The 20162-nt window shown below is 39.5% G+C and overlaps 1 protein-coding gene across 1 annotated transcript in view; it reads left to right on the forward strand.

The window, feature by feature from the left end:
* Nucleotides 1–350: 350 nt before the first annotated feature.
* The window catches only part of NCKAP5 (NCK associated protein 5), a gene marked incomplete at its 3' end in the record, with an annotated part of 384285 nt that continues 364473 nt past the window's right edge, over nt 351–20162 (forward strand). The window contains exon 1 of the mRNA XM_082001372.1: nt 351–1020. Coding sequence (XP_081857498.1) covers nt 952–1020 — 69 coding nt within the window. The 5' untranslated portion in view covers nt 351–951. The remainder of the gene's footprint in view (nt 1021–20162) is intronic.

Here is a 20162-nt window from a genome sequence, read left to right on the forward strand (position 1 = left end):
TTATGAGTGTATCTGCCTGCCTTAATTTAGACTAGGTTCTGATTTCCGTTATTATTCTACTACTTTCTGTAAATCCTGAATAAATTCATTAGCTTTGCCCATGTTCCTGGATCACACACAATAAATATTACCTTAAAATACAAGCTAAAACTTTCAAACATGTATATCATCAGGAATGTTTAGGAAAAGAGAGGGTTGGTAGCTGTTACTTGTAAGCTGTGGCTTGGTTTTAGTAGAAACCATCAGCCAGGAATAATCAAACCTTACAAAACTGGAAAGACTAATTCCCTCTGTGAGAGCTTTACTGGGTGAAGTTGCCCGGCTCTTCTGTACAGGCAGTAGGACTGGCTGATTATCACCGTAGAATCTTTGACCTTAAAAATGTAAGGGAAGTGCTGAGGGCATTTGTGTCTCATTAAGGATAATGGGAGTTGAAAGCTTTTAGAACTCTTCAGGATTAGGTCCAAAATTTGTACATCATAGTAGCTGTACAGATGTGCCAACAAGCAGGGCTTACTGAGGAGTGCAATTAATGTGAAATGAACTGCTTCCCTCCCCACCTCCCCCTCCCCGGGCCCAGGTAGTTCATTGGCTCTGCAAATCCAGCTTCCAGTCCGGTTCAAAAGAGACTATGAAAACATGGGGTGTATTGATAAAGACAGTAGTAGCAGATTATCTTTTTTTTAATTTGACAAGTGACTCAAACATATTGGTAATATTTCTGTCTGGAGAGTTTCGCTTTTTTTGGCACAGTAAATTTGTTCCTGGAACACAGCCTACTATAGACACAAAGTCATTAGCTGCTGGGTTATTATAAAGTCAGTGATGAAAGACAGAAACTGTTAAGTAGGATATTGAAATGTGCATTTAAATTTTTTTTTTTTTTGTCAGTGATTCTGGAAACAGCCTGACATTTCTAGTTGATCAGAAGGAAAACAAATAACCTCAGCTATGGAGAGAAAGAGACAGCTCCAGAAAAGAGAATTTGGGAAAAGACTTTCTCTGGACAGCAGTCTTGTGGTAAGAATGAATATCTACTGAATTTACCAAATATATCTTCTGTCATAAAAACATAGTTGTTAAGAGGCAATACTCATAATGATGTACATTTTAAAGGTGTTTATCTATTCATCACAATATCACAGCCTTTCATGATTTTTAAGATTCTCCAGAGCAAAAGTGCTGTAGGAATTTTACATCATCTTAAATATAAACATGTCATCATATAGAAGCATGTCCCTAAATTCATTGGATTTACACAAGAAAGGAATCCAGACAAATATACCAAAAATGTAATTAAAATCCTACTCAGTCTCTGTGGGATCGCTCTGTATTGCTTTATACTTAGTATATGAGAGCTGTAGGTAGCTGAGGTCACCTAATCAGAAATGTTTGTTTTACTATTGAGGATACTAGGAAAAATTTGTTCACCATAGTGAATGTATAAACTACTGTAATATCACCTGAAAGAAAAATGTAAATGCCACATGCTGTAAAATAATTGGTTTTGCTATACATAGGATTTGAATTCATTGAGATGGTATTCTAGATTTATTTTTAGTTAATGTTTTCAAATGATGACTGAGATTAACAAGGAGTTTTTATAGCTGTACTATGGATGCATGACCGGAAACTGCTCATAGATGTTGAACAGTTGTATAAGAGGATAAACCTGCCAATGTCAAGTACTCAGCATGCTAGTGTAATAAATACTGAAACAAGCAAAGATGACAGCACCAAGGAAAACCATGCCATCTCTTTGACATTCACAAAGGTTTTCTTCTGAGGAAGAAGTTTGTTCCTGGGTGCTGATAATAGAGCTACCTCTGTTTTTGAGTACTCATATTGCTGGGACTGATGCTGGGAAGTGCTGGGAGCAAGTGGATTTGGCATTGGCAACCTCAAGGGCTGGATTCAGCCTCTAGGGGTTGCTCATGAACACCATTTTGGCTCCTCACATGAAAGCCACAAATATTAAACTTTGCCCAATGAACTGTACTTCTTCACTCATAAATAATGTGTCAAATGATTCACAAAACAGTGCTTCAATGAGAGGAAAGGACAGCAGCAAGGGCATTAGAGAATAACCAAACACTCCCTTCCCAGAACGTACCGATAGTCATATGAAGTCCTCATCTCTGACGACTTCTTGAGCAGATATTTCTCATCTCCTTACACACAGGTAGTGATTGTGGGACCCCAGAGCTCTGTTGTCTGCTATCCTGGGCAGCAAGGCCTCATCCATGCCTGTGCAAACCCCACTGTGTGAGCTGCCCACAGCCCGCTCCGGCCAGCTGCTCCTGCCTCACTGGCACTGTGGCTCGCTGTTGAGATTTTCACCACCAAAAAGGTTACAAAGACCTCCTAGAAAATAGAAACTCTCCCGTCCCATCTCTTTGGACTGACTTCTGTATCCCCATGCTGTAATGTGTTGCCCTAATTTGTGGTGACAATTTGTCTCAGGCAAATTAAAGATGATTAGTCTACCTTGAATTTTACATGTTATTACAACTATGTAATTTCCTTCATCTTATGCTATACTGGTGTTTTGGGGCTCTTTTCAAAGTAAAAAGCCCACTGACATGCTAAAAGCAGCAAATATGGACTGAGCAAACTTCAGTCTATCCACTGATGCCTTTCATTCATCTGCTGTGCTCTTTAACAGGGGCCAGAGGAGCATCCCCCCCCTCCCAGGTTTCCACTGCTCTGCAGGCCTTCGAGGACTCTGCTCTTCTCCCTTAGGCCTTAGCTAGCAGGTCAACACTTCTCAGGTAGTGTTAGTTGACCAGTGAAGAAATGTGCAGCGCACTTTTCAAAAGGGGCCTGTCCTTTTCCTTAGCTTTAAAATGGCACTGTTTCTTATGATGATGAATTACATCTCTTTATTTTGAAAAATAAAAATAGTGAGAGAGAAATAAAAGTAACGAAGAATAATGAGTAATTCTCCAGACTCTGAGCTGATCTCAGGACCCTAATGAGAAACTGTCTAAACTCCCTCCCTGGTCAGGCCTTGCAGCTCAGTGCTCTGATGGCAAGAGGTAGCTGTTTTCAGGTTGTTCAGCCTGCAACAAAGCCAGCCTTCTCAGCTTGCATGCGCTCAGCAGGTCACATCTTGCTCCCAGCACCATTAAAACAATTTCAGTTGTCTTCTAGCTTGTGGGCAGAGAAGGTAGGTTTAGTATGAACTCACAATTTTATCTAATACACTCAGAGTCAAACAAAATCTGGCAGGTTTAAAATAAAAGCTTTAAGAGAAATTTGTGTAGCTCATCTGCCCTTGTTCATTGTCACAGAACTTGATGCAAAAACGGAGGAAAGCTAAGAAGTACAGAGAACAGAAAAGATGATTTTACTAGTGCCTGCAAATTAGCTGGCAGATGGACAGAGAAATACAGAGGGCAATGATATTCTGTGGCCTTTAAAAAAAAGCAGGAAAATCAGTCCATGTTGTTACAGAATCTCAGCAAATTCCCTGTCAGGCTTTCCACATAAGAATATTAAATTATAAAAAATTTCTAAAAAGCTTTTAAAGACACTGACTTGGCTGCAGGGGGGCAACTAAAAATGAAAATGAAGGAAAAAGCAGGACAAACATCTGCCTGTGTTTTGAAAGAGATTCATGAAGAAAACCTCAGCATGGTACAATGCAAAATTTGGGTGCAACAAAAAGAAATGGGTGTCAAATGTTCAAGCTGACAAATGCCAGAGACCGAACTATGAGAAGTTTGTGGTAATTTGTGCATAGTGAGGCTTAGAAGAAAACGGTCATAGATTCATCTCAGTGCAGGGGAGAGAACTGTGTGCTGAGAGCTGATTTTTACAGGTTTTCTTCAATATCATCCAGTTACGGACATATTAAGGAGAAATCTTGCTGCGGAAATATTTGACTGAGAGTAGATTTTTGTTTTGGATGGAGCCTCACGTCATGATTCAGAGGAGTTTTGATGATTTGCAACGTGTGGTCCAGGCTCTGCTCCCCGGGGGCTCCCGGGTGGCTGGCGGGTGCCTGCCATCTGGTCCACAGCCAGCTCAGCAGCCTCCTGCCCACTCCTGCCCATTCCTGCCCTCTTCCCCGAAGATGCCGGCAAGGAGCAGGCTGCATGCAGGGGAGAAGAGCTTGAGTGGTGTGAGCCTGCTTCTGGCTGCGATCTTGGGCTGGTCTCTCCCTTTCCCCCTGCCTCTTCTCCATCAATTACGAAGTGTAGCTGTGACAGATGTCAGTCCAGCCACAGAAGAGGAAAGGTCATGGAAAGCTGCGTATCATCGGCCGAGCCGGAGATAAGCAGTTACCAAGGGAAATGGATATACCAGGGACCCTTATCTAGGTCTATTAACCTACCAAATGCAGCAGCGTAATTGGAGGCTTTGCCTGCCCAGATGTTAAGAGCGGAAGGCTGCCTGTAACAAGAGATCTGAGGAGATTGGGGTTAAATAAATAGGGATTTTATTGACAAACCTTTTAAAATGCTTCATGCCTTCAGCAATTAAACATAACACACACCCTGAGAAGGATACATCTTTTCTGTCTCTCACAGTTGCCTGATTGCGCTTGAGTACAGTCCTGGGGAGAAGAGAGAGAGAAATTATGTCCTATGTTGCTTTATAGTGTTGATATAATTCCCTACCCTGCAAGACTGAGAATGAATAGTGAATCTCCCTCCTGCTAGTTCAGTCATGGCATCCTCTCAAATGTCCTATTTTGAATATTGTTGCATCCCAAGAAGAATCTACAGTTCTCTCACAGAGTCGTGTGCATGTAAATGTACAAAGGGGAAAAATAACTTTGCAAAAAGGTATGAAGGCATATCCAGACATAGATTTATTTTACAAATAGCTATGGTCAACTTTCCCTGGTGTTCTTGAGTTTTGCTTATTTTGTCCACCTACTCACAGTGAATGTGGGATAGTCTCAAATCAAAGCTATAGCTTTGAACTGTCTGCAAACCAGAATTTCCAGCCTGTGTTAAAAATCCTGAGATTTTGATACTTGGTTTAGTCCCAGATGGAAAATCCTGCGTTTGTTCTAAAAACATATATATACTTTTGGCCCTCTTGCTCGTTTACTTCTATAGCTATAATAGTTGATGTACACTAAAGGAGATGATGTACACTGTTTTGCTCCATGAGCTTACAATTTTGATCGTTAGATAAAGTGTGTCTTACTGAAAAGTTCAGTTAAATCACTATATGTTTTACCTTTATGGAATAAGTGTTTTCTGGTTAAAAATCACACTGCCAAAGAACTGGCTAAATCTTTCACATGGAAAATATTCTGCTTCATGCTGTCAACAGAGCTACGCAAAACTCTGCAGTGTAAATATATCTTTTGCTCGGCACCCCTGGAGGCAGGGACGTTCAAGGGTAGTTACTCCAATACCAGACATTTTTCTTTACTAGGGAGTCTGTAAGTGCTTGTCAAGCTCTAATTGCTGTGAATGGCTCTGCTAGCAGTTCATTTCTATTTACTTCTGTTCTTGCACCTCTGAGCTTGCCTGTCTGCTTTTGCTTTTAGGGCTTCATTTGACCCAGATAGGAAGTGAGCTGGGATCATCACAAAGCATTTAAAATAATTGGGTATCAACAGCTGGCTTTATGGGAAGCTAACAGTGTAAATCCAGACAGTTTTTATGATTTCAATGGGTATTTTTTCATATAAAGTGGATCTAAGTAATTTTGGCTGGGAAACAGTTTCCCAACTTCTTTCTATAATAATACCTTAGAGTTTTTCATTACAGTGAAAATCTCCAGGAGGTCTGAAGGGAAAAATTACCTCCACTGTTTCCAGACACCCAATATGTTTTCCCTGTGCTTGAATTTATGAGTTTTGGCAAAGATAACTCATGATATGATTGCGTTTCAGGGTAGTGGTTTCTTGCACTGAATCCCAAACCAACGTGTAACTGTTCAGAAGGCTCGTATGTGTCTTTGGTGATGTACACTATGGGACATGGCTCTCCAAAATCCTACCGATCTATTTTCACTTCCAGTGTATTATTCACTACATAATGTATTGAAACAGTTTTTTGAAGTTATTTCCCAACTTCTTTGGAAGTTTTTATGGCATAAATTGCAGTCCTAGTAAAAAAGAACAAGATTTGACTCTTAATGAAAATTCTTTTGTTTGTATTGCTTTGTAAGTCGGTTCAAATATACCTGGTTATTAAAGAGCTTTCCTGAAAGACAAGTGCTTGAATCAAGTCACTCCACAAGGGTAATGCAGAATTCCTTTCAGATTTAAGCATTAGACTGGGAAAGAACGGCTATTTCTATCCTGGGAAATTTGATTCATTATTTTGACATTTTGTTTTCAACTAAAACTATTTTTTTACTTAGAAATGTTGAAAATATCTCCTCTTAAACTGAATTTACTTCCTTTCCACTTTTGCTGCAATGCCTTCAGAGGGTCATCATTTATATGCCTTGCATTCCCCTGCTGCCCAGCTACTCTATGGCAGGTGTGGAGCACCAGGTTACACAGCTGTCATCCTCTGAAGTGCTGTCTCTGGAGGGGAAACAACCCCAGACTTTACCTGGTACACGAGATGGAGGAGGTGGGGGTACTTAGCAGGTGAACTACGGTGCTCTTTCTGACCTTAAGCACACTGTCCTTGAGCATACAAACAAAAACCTTCTGACTCATAGTAAGAAGGGGTGTGTGGGCATGTGTGTGTGCATTAAATTTGTGTAAATTGTCACCAGAAATGTTATCCTGTCCTGGTTTTGGGTGTGATAGAGTTAATTTTCTTCCTAATAGCTGGTATAGTGCTGTGTTTTGGATTTAGTTGCTGTCTGGGGCTAAACGACAACATATCCTAAAGGAAATCTGTTTTTTAATAAAGATATTGGCACTTCCCTTCCAAAATTCTAATTTTACTCATGGAAACTGCAGTCTCCTCTAGAGCAGTCAATAGAAGATTCCTGAACAGCTTTACTAAAGCTATTCAAGATGCTGCTTCTGCCTTTAGCCCATCTACCTATTGCCTTATTCCATTAAGTAGAAACTTCAGTTTCTACCGACTAGATATACATCTGAGACAGAAAAGTACATACTTTTCATACATAGATTAAGGTGGCAGAATCTGACATTGCAAGTGTTTGCATCTTACTTAATTTGTGTCTTTTACATCCCTTAAACTCCAGGAACCTCAGTGGACTTTTTCCTGATCTACATCTGTCTCAGACAAGAGACAATGTCCTCTGTTTATTCTATAGCTATTTTCATTCAAACATTCTTAGTTATCAACTAGTAGCTCATACTTGTTTCTCCTGCTGTTACTGAGGGCTTGATGGGAGTTTTCTTTCATGTTGTGTTTTTGTAAATTGGATCATCTTGGGATACTGAATCACGCCGGTTGTCACTGTCTAAGCAGCGGGTTCCTCCTAACCCTCTTCCATGTGCGGTTCTGTTTGATGGGATTGTTATTTACTTTCCAACCACCTTGTACTCTTGGTTTCATCTGTGTCTTCAAGCTTTCCTTTGAGTACCACATCAACTACATTGCCAAAGCTTTTTTTTTTTAATCTGTAGGAATTCAGCAAAAGCTCAGGTCTTGCTGTCTCAGCAGGGCGCAAAGTGTTTGATTTATGTCTGGGTAACAGCACAAGTTGAATTATTGCAGTAGCTGGCTCACAGCCTCCCAGACTGGCTTCTACATGGTATTCTGAAGTTTGCACAAAATTCACTATATGTGCTAAAGGACATACAGTTAATCGTGTCCAGAAATCAGTATGCCACAGTTATACGAGGCACTGAATTATTTTTGAATGTGGCATTGTTTAAACCTAGAAAGTTTTACATACTCTTCCCTCCCCATGTGCCCGTGTCTTGGACTATCCCAGTGTTTGTATGACGTATGAATGAATTTTATGAGCATAACATACATCATTGAAGAGAGTTGTCTCACAAACTTCATTCATTTACTAGAGTCAGACACTGCTGGTGTCTTGCTGCTATTTCCCTCTGGTGCAGAAACTATTTCCTTATAGAGTCAGTCCTAAGTGACCTGGGAATCTCCTTTGATGGAGGGTATGTGTTTCAAAGTAATTTACTTTTTTTGCATTCACCAGTTTTATGACTACTCATTAGCAACTAAATTAAGCTTTTTGATTTATAATTGTCAATTGTCAATTGACTAGTGACTGCAGGTGTGTTGCTTTGGGCATTCAACTTTGGGTACTTTATTTATAGAAATGTTGGAAATCTTGAAACACAGGTCCCATTAGGTGGGACCCTGGAAATTTTCAGACACCTTAAGTCACCAGTTCCTTTGAAAGTCTTAACCAGTAAGCCTTCACCTCTCCAGAAATTACATGTACAAAGATGTGCTTGGCAGGGAGCTGCTAGCTGCAGAAATGCGAGCCTTACCTACCATGCCAAGGTAAAGATTGGTAATTATGCACGGATCAAAATATTCTTCATCTGCCAAAACTTCGCTAATGTGGATTTGACATTTAAAACCACTTTATTATCTATAAAGAATAGTTTATGTGGCACCTAAATTACTGCATCTACTCTTTTGAGTACAGAATTAAATTTTTGAAATGAGCAATTATATTAATTAATTCATTTATACATTAAGATTAATTAAAAATAAATCCTTCAAGTATTTCAGGACTGTGAGATAATTTTTAAAATTACATTAATGGAGGAATAGTACCAGCTCTTTAAACTTTCAAAAAAGTCAGGCTTACAGTAAGTACATTTAAAATTTTTTCACACTGTTCTTCATAGCTAAAAGTTTCTTCTTCAGCAGAGACTCATGCACAATATTCTTTTTCCTTCCAAATGGTAAATACATACTCCATGTTCTCCCACTTGCATAAAGCAGAGAGCATAGGTGCTTTCTTGAAAAATGCACTATTCAGAATAACCGTTACATCCTATTGGGATGGGACAAGACTGGAAGGATGCTTGCTGTTTCTCCATGCACACTGTGTCTCTACCACCTGCAGAGGACAGGCAAGGCAGAAGGTCAATTCCAGCACTCCTAGAGCTCACAGTGGTTTAAGGGCAGACTGAGTTAAGGTATGATGTGTATCATGTTGGCCCATCTCATATGTAATAGCATCAGGCCTTTCTAAGAAGGATGCTGGGACTGACTTTTCTGCCTGTCACTGACTATAGGTGTTGTTGCTGATATTTGGGCCAAGGACAGTGTCTGTCACAGCTCTATACTGCTGGTCAGGACCAATTTTAGGCCCTGGAAAGGGAAGACCAACACAGCCTGCAGCTTTCTTACCCACTGTGTCCCCGGTGGCCCTCATAGATGTGGGCTTCTGTTGAAAAGGGTTTTACCACTTCCAGCCTGAATTCAAGATAGTCTTGAAGCAGTGGTAATACTCTGTACTTTGATAATGCAATGCAGCCAGAAAAAAAAAAAAGTTTTAGAAATTAAGATAACCAAATACAGAACTGTAGACAGCACTATTGCTGATCACAATTGTATGCCAAATGCTTTTCATTACCAGAGCTAACCTCTGTGCCTGTGATTTTTATACCCTAGCATGGATATATCTCCTTAAAACTTTGACTCTAAGTTTGTAATGCTTGCTTTTCAAGATAATTAAAATATCCTTGCAATACTTTCACCTGTAGCCTTCTGCTAATAGTGTCAACTCTAGTTTTAGCCCTTTTGTACTGACAATTTAGTTAGTACAGTTTTGTGGCTCTGTGCAGACATGCTGTCAGGTCTGCCCTCACATGGAAAGCTCAGTTGATGCAGGGTCTACAGGAGGGATGGAGGTGAGGTGCCCTATAAGCTGGTGCTGGGTCAAAGTACTGATTTGAACGTACTTGTTACACCTAACACAGTGAGGTGCATTTCAAACTCTTACCTGTAAGACTCAACGTACCTTGCAGAGGTACATGTATTATTAACAACTGTAAATGTGTCCAATCCTTTTGTAAAACCAGCCTCCAGTATTTACTGCCACGATGGTCTGCAGTCCCGAGGCAGTAGGTGTAATCAGCCGAGGTTAATGATACTTTTGGTGGGTTTTTAGTCAAGTGGGCTCATCATGTTTTACATGTGCTCAGACAGATGCCCGAGAGAAGGAAATAAGACAGTTTCTGAAATGAAAGAACTACTGCAAATTAAAACTGTTGACCCAAATCCTTGGATCCAAACATTTCTTAATAAGTTTAGCTTAGGGTCCATGTCAAATAAGAGGCAATAACTAAGCCAATATATTGTCCCCCAGTGGAATTTAGGATTGCTGGAGTTTGCTGAGGTAAATACTGTGGATGAACTTTTGATAGTATTCAATAATTTTCTGACCTTGGCTAATGGTGGTAACCATAGTTGGATCTCTTGCTGCAGGGTATAACATGGTCTCCTGTAAAGTTAGGAGACAGTTTGTCCTTTCCTGGTACTTACCTTTCACTAAGATTCTGGTACTGCAGGTACTCAATAGGCAGCTGGTTTGATCTGTGCTTTGTCATGTGTGCTCCTATAGGATTAAAAGACAAATAAACATTCAAGAGATAGAGTTCAATGTTTTAATATGTATGAAATAGAACTAACTTTAATTCAACAATATTAAGTTCCTTTTTCTCACATTAAGGTTAAAATTTAGGACATATTTTGGGAGATGTCTTAGTACATATAAGTTTGGAGATACAGGTTTCCAATTTCAGAACAGAGATGTACCATATTTGAAAGTATGAGAAAAAATTCCAATTTTCTTGCAAATAAATAAAGAGAAACCTTCTAACTCTTGTTTACCTTGTTTTCACTGTTTGAATTTGTAATTTCAACCCTTTTCTTCCTTTAGGACTGGAGACTGATAGGTCTTTTTATCATTGCCTGTTACACTTATTAAAATACAAAGTCCTAAGCACAGTACTCGGGCTTTGAACTTGCTCTTATTTTCATTCATGTACAGTCATATGTAAAATTTTAGGAAAGTATCAAACCCTACAGGCAAGACAGGGAACTTATAAACATATATACAATATATATATTTAAAATAACTTTTAATGTGATCTTAGAGCACCAGAAGCAATTGTGAGATAAAATATGCAACCTGAACCAGTTCTTGTTTATTTAAAGAGCAGGTTAAATGATATGGTAGGCTAAGACAAGCAGAAGGAGGGAAGGGCATTTAAGTTTAATGCTAACTGGCACACTTTCTGCCTCGCTAATCTACATATTACAGAAGAACTTTTTTGTCAACCTCCATTTCAAAATTAGGCTTGCAGCTTGAAGATACAATGTAAAGAAGAGACAAGGCCTGATTTTACCCCTATAACCTTCAGAGTGAATCAAGAATCATTTTAAGAAGGTTAGTGGACCAAGCTCTTATGTGATATAAATCAGCACTGATGATAATCAGGCTATTTCAGTTTATACTAAGTTAGAATCAGCTGCAATTAAGAGCTTAACAGTCAAGTAAGTGTGACCAAAATCAGGTCAACAGACTAGAAACCTGACATATTTCCTTTTGCTGAAATTTTTGAAGGGTCGGTTTGATGCTGCTCCATGAAGGGCAGGCTAGTGAAGTTTCTACAGATTGGTGCTGGTCTGCGTGAAGGCAGGAGCCTAGCCCTGTAGCTCTGTGAAATTGCTTTGTTCCCTCAGAGGAAATCTCATCAGCATACTCTTGTCTCTGGTTTTCATGGATCTCTCTCAGAGAAAGAAGTGTCAATAGCTTAAGCACTTAAGCCTTTTTTGGTGTTTTGAACAGATTGCTTGGCTTGTATAGCAACTTCAGAGTAAGCATCCTTCCAGTCATCCTAGGGATTCAGTCTGGGTTCAAATGTCTTATAACCTGTAGGTATTACAAGTCATTTCCTGTATCAGTCAACTGAGAGCATGAATATTTTCACCCCTTGGCTACACAGTCTTTGTAATAACTTATGGTGTCTTATCTAAACATCCCTTGCTCAGTAACTGATGTATGAGTCAGGAGGACAAGTGTCACACGAGATATAAAATGTGTTACGTTAAATTTCCCTTTCCTTCAGGGAAAACCTATAAAGAGTGAAAATTACTAATAACCCATTTCCAATCCCCCTGCAACAGTAATAGTTAGCTTTATTTAAATAGAACTAAAGAGATTCCCTATATTTTCTTGGTGGAAAGCATTTCTTTCTTATGGAGGACATACGATTTTCCAAGACCAAAATTTTTGCCAGTCCTTATAGGAAATGAATTCCAAGAATGTGTGTTGCAGCCACTGGATTTGGCCATCCCTCAGTGTCTGTGCCTCATCCAGTCCAGCGCCATGATGCTACTCACTAGTTTGCCATGGGAGAAGGTAAAAGGTGTCAAGATTAATGGTGCTAAGTGTAATGGTATTTGCTAAGTTGTTACCTGATATTTGTCTGTGCTGGAAGGACACGTACCATGTCCGATGGTGCTGGTTTATTTGACCATAAGCTTGACCTCACAAAGCCCTGTCCACCTGCAGTTTGCTAGTAAGGCCTTCTCATCTCTTGAAGGGGAAAAGAGGCAGCTCTGTAGATCTCTCCCATCCCATGGACTCCGTGGCGGCAGGAAGCATCTACCCCATATCTGTTTCGCTCGTCCAGAGCCTGAGAGTTCACAGGATGGAGCCAGGACCTAGACAGATGTGATGCTTTCATAAAATATCATGTTCTGCATCAACCGGGGGAGCCTGTTCCATGGTTCTCAGCGGAACAATACCCTGTCTTTATACTTTCCAAAGTTTATTTCAGTAAGACTGAAAAGTAAAGAAATAATGCAACAATGACGGGGTTAGCTTGGACAAGCTGTGTTGAATTTTGCAAGTTGAGGAACTGGTGTTGTTTTGCTGCTTAGTTGGTGTTAAATATTCCCAGGGAGCACGTAAGGTGTGTCAGAACCATGTGGTAAGGACGGCAATTATTTGCGCAGAGAAGACAAGCAGTGCGCTGTATACTTAGGGAATAGCAAGGCAATATAATGTGTGCCATATTTCCACTTACAGTGCTTCTCAGATCCACTAATTTTTGTGTGTTTAATCTGAAGATTTCCTTAAGAAACAGACTGACTTACAGGTGGCCTGGATTTTACACCTTGCATTGGAGAGGGGTTTTGCACAGACTGAAACAACAAAGCACAAGGCAACGCTGAATCCACTGAGCACAAACATGCCTCAGTGAATAGCACTCCCTAAGCTTATTTAGCACTGTACACTGCAAAATATGCTAAACAAAGAACAAATTGCTGCTCTAAAGAGCTTGCAGACATAAGAACCTGAATCCATATCATACAGTGAATAATCTGTGCCAGATAAGCCTTCTAGCTGAAATGTTCAGAAGAAGTTCTTAATTGGAAGGAGCAAGGGGATGTAAGTGGGAGTTATGTGTATATCATTAGCCAGAGAACAAATGTCTCCAGCTTTAACTAATGTTGACTATAATAAATTAAAATAAAAAGGAACAAACTGACACTTGATTTGAAGCTTGAGATGAGTGTTAATTTGAATTTTCTTGCCGCACCTGGCTTGTTTCATAGTCTCAGGATTACTTAATTGGACTCTTTGTACTTCAATTTTTATATTTTAAGAAATGTCAGGTTATTACAAGTTCCAGAAGAAAATAATGTAAAAAAAATTCCTTTCAAGTCAGATACTGTTAGAATTTGTTATTCTGTGACTTTGAACGGAGTTTGACTCACCCTGCCTAAACATCCCCACCTCAGCCTTGCCTTTTTTTTTCTGTCTAAGCATTGCCTTCAGCCCTTCCTTCAAACATGTTGCTGCTCATAGGTACCCTGTGCTGCCTTTGAGTGTGTGGCTCTTTCTTGGGGGTGACTTGCTGCCGCAGAAGTTCAGCTTTTCAAAACACTGCAGAACGGGCAGGGGAGAGGATTTGCTCATCTGTAACTCTTAAATGCACGTGATTGTCTAAGCAATTCACATACTGTGTTCACTTACTGATGCTCATTCCTGAAGGGAGGGAGAGGTAAGGAAGGATCCAGGGCAGGGAAAGTATATTTAAATTTGAGCCAAAAGCTTTGACATTACAGTGGTTAGTGTGGCATTGCATTAGCATGCTTTGTTGATACTTCTCAAGAGTTTGTGTAGCAGTGCTGCGTAGGCATCCCTTGAAATCAGTTTTAAGGAATGCCAGAGAAATTATAAGGTGAATTATACTCAGTTAAAGTACAAGGACAGACCATTCAGAGTTTGCTTTTTCATATTCCAGTCAGGTAAGACATTTCATTTTCTAGTGGGAAACAGAATTAACTTCTCTAAGACCTCTTGAAATCTCTTGTTCATTTAAAGTTTGTATTGTGTCTTCCCTGATTTAGTGCTCCTGCAAGCTGAAGTTCTTCTTCTGTGGTGGGGAGGAAAATATAGTATTTAGGGAGAGGACTTAGATTGACTCTTAACTTTTCATGTTTGGGGAGTTTGCAGGTTGAAATGCTGCCACATATAGTACCCAGCATTTCTCATCCCAGTCATTCCCCCCACTGGAGCTGGTCTTATTTTTTACCATAACATATATCACATTGGTTGTGGGTATAAGTTCCATGGCTGCTTTTTCCGTAAGTAATCTGAGCAACTTGACTGTAAATAATGTCAAAAATGTGACCTTTGTCCCTAATCCTGCCATTTTGAAAAAGCGTTTTGAGGGATATTTTTACATGCGGCATTTCTATATCCTACAGCATTGTCAAATTTACAGTTCTCTCCTTGCTTCTGTAAACTTTTAAAGCAATAACATTGGCAGTTCAAGCAAGCAGAGTTATTTAGTTCTGTGCGGATCCTGGGATACAATGAAATTATGGTGTCAAGAAGATTCAAACCTTGCTTTAGTCAACCAAAAATATTGACAGAAAACAAATAAGATCCAGCTTTTTCTAGTGAAACTAAGCATTTTTTTCTCATGAATCCAAGCATCCTTCCTGGATGTGATGATGTGAGTGGTGAACATTGTTTTATCAAATACCGCTCCAGCTGTAGAATTCCATATAATGCAATTCAAAACACATTCAATATTTTGGTTTCTTGCAATTTTCTATGATGTCCACTGTAGGAAAAACTTCTGAGATAAACAAACAATAAACCTGTCAGTGAATGAATTCTGTTTGTTCAGAAATATAATGGCTGTCCTTGCTACAAAAGCTGTATCTTCAGCTTCACAAAAGATGTAACTGCAGAAAGAGAAATTGCACTCATAATATGATTCTATAAGCACTTGTATTTTAAACTGAATGTTTTGACAAAGTGTATGTAACAAATACAATACTTTAGAATAATTTTTCTCTAATGATAAAATAAGTAAATAAGTATAGTTTAAAAATTGGAAACTTTTTTCATTTATTTGATGTATTCATTCAACATATTAATGTGTTGTAGCTGAAAAAATAGAATGCTTGATGGAAATTAGTCTTTGGATTCAGACTGCCTATAATTAAACCAGAACTAATGAGGTTAACGGAGACTTCTCCATGTTGTCAATAAGAGGCACCGGAGGGCAAAATGGTTAAAATTTGGTCTAAATCCATCTGGTAGAGACAATGTTGCTTGTTTGTCAGTAATTCTACTAGTTTCATGAGAGAAGATTTCTTGTATTGCAAGTTTTGCTTATCTTCTTAAAATTTGCAAAATACAAATTAAGGGGGGTTTATTCTGAGGGTGAGCTTTGTCCTGGGATGCACAAATGGGATGGGACTAGAGCTTTCAAACACTCGAACTGTTTTGCAAGTGCAGGAAGCCACAGAGATGACAGGTTGCCACAAGCAGCACTGACCAAAGCAGGCAATTACATGGACTCCTCACCCGGCACGCTCGATGTGAGTTTAAGTGTGCAATAGTTGTATTTGATCAATCAACATGTCCTTACAGCTTCATGTGTGAAAGCAATCAGGAAAAGGAAAGAAAACATCCAGCATCTGTGTGGGAGCCTTCAAACAGCAAACAAACGGCACATAAACCATTGACCCAAACCAATTCCTGCCAAATGGGCATACACAGAGTGCATCCAACATATCACAGAACAGAGAGAGGAAAGCCACCTTTGTAAAGGTGCAGCATTTCCATACATATAAAGAAGGAAGTAACTGCAGTATTTTAAATATCATAAAGTTACAATTTTTTGGATGAGTACAAGCCTGTGAGTTACATGAAAGGCACATTCGATATGGTAAAATGTAACATTTGGTCAAATGAGGAGGCCTGGGGCATGACCAGTTCTCATCAAGGCCTGTCTGAAAAGAAGTGAAATTAGGTATTCACAGGAACCCCCTGAAAAAGTAGGGTTGTCAAAGGAACCACTGCTATCTACTATAGACTACTGCCAGAAGATGGTGGTTGTGGGACGCCTTGGTGCAGGTACAGGCATGGGTTTTGGAGGATTTTGCTGCCGTGGCAGAAAAGGAAAGGTCAGAACTCTGTGAGGGACTTGTCTTGTAGAAGTCCTCACTGCAGCTTTGGGACACACAAGGTATTTGGGGAACGGAGTCTGCTGCTGTTCCTGAAGCCAGCAAATGTCCTCAACCTGGCCACAGTGAAGTGATTCAGAAGAAAGTCCCCACGTGGGAGTTAGGGAAGCTCTGCAAGAGGGGTCTTATACTGGGGGGACCATCTGTTGCAATGGGCTACTGTTCATTTGCTTAAAATGCAGACAACTTACATCTCATGGTGAATCTTCTCATTTGATGAATTGGCCCATGTTCTGGACTGTTTAGTGTGGACACTTCTGTCTATGTACTTGCTTGAAGGAAGGAAATACTGCTGTGTTTTTTACCGTGATTTCTCTCCTGTAACTTTGATGCTATTAGTGTTCTCTTGTTTTTCATTCTGCTCGATTCCCATTGTTTTATCCCTATAAAATAAGGATAAAAGTAATCCTCGAAGCAAGGTTTATACAATGTTTTTCTAGTATGATGTATTTCTAGTATTTGAGATACAAAAGCTTTGCTGAACTTCTTTTCAAAGACTGTTTTCCTCCATTTTCTTTCCCTTCCCTACGGAGGTTTCTAGGCAGTACAGAACTGGAAAACAGCAGCAAGAAAAGGCACACTTGTGGCGCATGCCGAGCAATGTTTTGATCTTTTGCTCTTTCTGTAACTGTGAATAACACACAGTTTACTTTTTATTCATGACAAACAGTCAATGTGTGCTACCGAGGAAAGGAGAGTGGTGTTGGGTCTAGCCTCAGAACTCTGTCTTTGATAAACATTACCCTTTAAGTTGCATCTTCTATTAGACATGCCAACAACATTAAATTCAGATTACAGAATCACAGAATCATTAAGGTTGGAGAAGACCTTTAAGATCATCAAGTCCAACCACCAACCCAACATCACCATGCCCACTAAACCATGTCCTGAAGTACCATGTCTACATGTTTTTTGAACACTTCCAGTGATGGTGACTCCACCACCTCCCTGGGAAGCCTGTTCCAATGTTTGACCACTCTCAGTAAAGAAATTTTTCTGCAATTAAAAAATGCAACTCAGGCACCATTCTTGCATATTCTATCTGTCCCAAATTCCCAAACAATATCAAGAGTTAAAGTAATTCAGAATATAAAGCTAAATTTGTAGGGCCATTGGCCTTTGTCTCTGCACAAGGCTAACCCCAATTCAACATTACCAAACTGAGATGCTCCAAGTTGTATTAGAGATACCTAACATCTCTAGTCAGACCTCGTAGCCCTACCAAAGCTGCTTATATGATTGTGGCTATCAGTGAATTGCTGATGGACTTTCTGAGCTCATGGCATATGTTTGTGCAAACAAATATAAAATAGACCTTAGCAAAGTGTATATTAGAATGGAGATGGTGAAAGGGATCGGCTCATCTCCTTGGTGAAGGCTCCAGAATTGGGCTGGACTGTGGATAGGTTTAAGCAAATCTGCTCTATAGCTGGCCAGTAGCTCAGGGCTTCAGGGTGATGGCTCTGTCCTAGATACAGCCTGAAGACTTGAAAAATGAGCAAATAAATGAGGATAAAGGCTTATAAACACAGTCAGCCAATTTTTATATTTGGACAGTACAGAGTTAACCTAGCTTTTATGGTCTGCAGTGGAGAACCCAACAAATAACCTTACCCTCCTTTTAACCTTACTACTACCTCAGTTGTCTCAAGAGCTGCTTTAGCAGACAGAATCAAGAATTCCTTATTAATTCTCTCCGCTGACTGAATGACTGAATGAAAGTCTGTGTCCTTCATTATGCAGGAGGTCAGACTTGAAGATAATGATAGTCCTGCTGCCTATGAAATCTAGTACTTCTGCAGTTCTAGAGGGTTAAGGATCAGGAACTGGATTTTGGTGTCACGCCCCAGTAGTACCCCTCCTTGTTATTCAGCTCTGTAATGCTATGAAGCCACAATATCACTAGCATGATCCTCAAAGGGAAAAGAGATTTGCAGCAGTTTATTCTTCTTTGTAAGCAAACAACCAGGGAGAGCAAGATCTGGCACAATTTTTCAAAGATGATGGGCAAAATGGTGGTGAAAAAGAGAAACCAGTAATTAGTGGCTGCTTACAGTAATGACTGTACTTTTACCGTGGCTAATGTGTCTCAGTTTCATCACCGGTAACTTGAGGCTGGTAGTTTATACCTTTTCTGAAGCGCTTTGCAATCTTGTGAGAGTGCTCTGGAGGACAGGGTATCATTATAGTATGTCACTTGTATTTTATGGGTAGAAGTGACTACCAATAATTTGACACATGGACAAACTTTCATGATCCCCAGTGGAAGCAGCATATGAAGCGTGGCTGGAAACAGTGTATGAACGAGAAGTAGGAAGGGAAGTTGTGTGAAGGGAAGCAAGCGTAGTGAAGGGAAGAATCAAGGCAGAATTGTTTCACCATCTAATGCAGTAGCCAATTGCCTTGAGCTCCTCTCCTTTCCCTGACTTTGGGGACAGAGGGAAGAGCCGCTGTACTTTTAATAGAAATGTACCAGCTTTAAAATTCCTTTGACCTTTTGGCTGGAGGAAAATACTGTACTCAAAACATTAATTTAAAACCAAGAATTTCTAAAAATAAGTATGGATAGTGGGTGAATTTTGTTCACCAATGAAAGGGCCATTTCAAAGAACAAAGATGCTTTTATATTTATTTTGTGTTAAGCTGGTTTGTAGAAAATCTATCTGTTCCTATTCTCTCTGGACTAAGGCATCAGATTGTGACTTGTCTGCTTGCATTAATAGCATTGGTTTATGATAAATGTTATAACACAGTGTGACTCATCTGAGTTTCCTTGTGCCTTCAGTGCAGGACTGTCACAGTGAAACCTTAAAGAATGTGCGTCTTTTGATTCACTACTCTATCAGCATTGTGCTGATCCTCCAGCAATTTTTAGAGCTTTTTTTTTTTTATCTTTGCCATGTACTGCATGTGCTTTGCTTTTGCTTTTAGAATCCCAATGGAATTTTCAAACTGATTTATCAAAGACCAAGGTGATCTGGTATGAATAAAAGAAAAAAGGAAAAAGGAAGAAGAAAAGTGGGATGTTTAAAACATGCCAACTTGTTGCATCATGCTCTTCACATTAGGGCCAAAACTCAAGAGGGGAAGATGGGGAAAATCCACAGCTTGATTTTTAACTATGGATTTTCCAAGACAGAGAAACATTCCGAAGGAGACCTGGGGTACTGTTTTTGAGGACTGTACCAACCAGTGCAGACCATGTGATGAGGCTAAGATAGATGCCTTTATCATTTTGTTTTGCATCCAGTAGAATAAAAGGAATAGAATTAATTTTTTTTCTTTTTGTTGTAAAATGCCAGTTTAAAAATTATGACATTTCTTGCTGAAATGTATTGGATTTCCATTTGTAAAGGTCTCTGTCATTTCACAGTTCAGCATAGGAAAATTCTAAAATGTTGTATGCTGAGACATTTCTTGCCAAACTCTATTCACAGTATGTGCATCCACTGTGGGATATCTTATGCTGTGCCATTGACACATTGCACACAAATTACCTTTTCCTAGCAGAACTGGCATAAATGGTGTGAACATACGCTGAAATGGGAGATTTCTTCAAAGAGCAGCTATAGGACATGAGTGGGGTGAGCAAAGAAACACAAGCTAGGAACTTATCCTGACACTGACTTTCTAGCTGGTCTTTGCATATCACAGAAATAGTAATACTTAACCCACAAGGATTTGTGAATCACATTCAAATGAAATCGCAATGTGTGAATATTGTGCCAGATTTATATTAGCTATTTTGAAATTATACGTTTTTTATCA

This window comes from Phaethon aethereus (assembly GCF_964289735.1).
Source record: "Phaethon aethereus genome assembly, chromosome: 6".
NCBI classification, from domain to species: Eukaryota; Metazoa; Chordata; class Aves; order Phaethontiformes; family Phaethontidae; genus Phaethon; species Phaethon aethereus.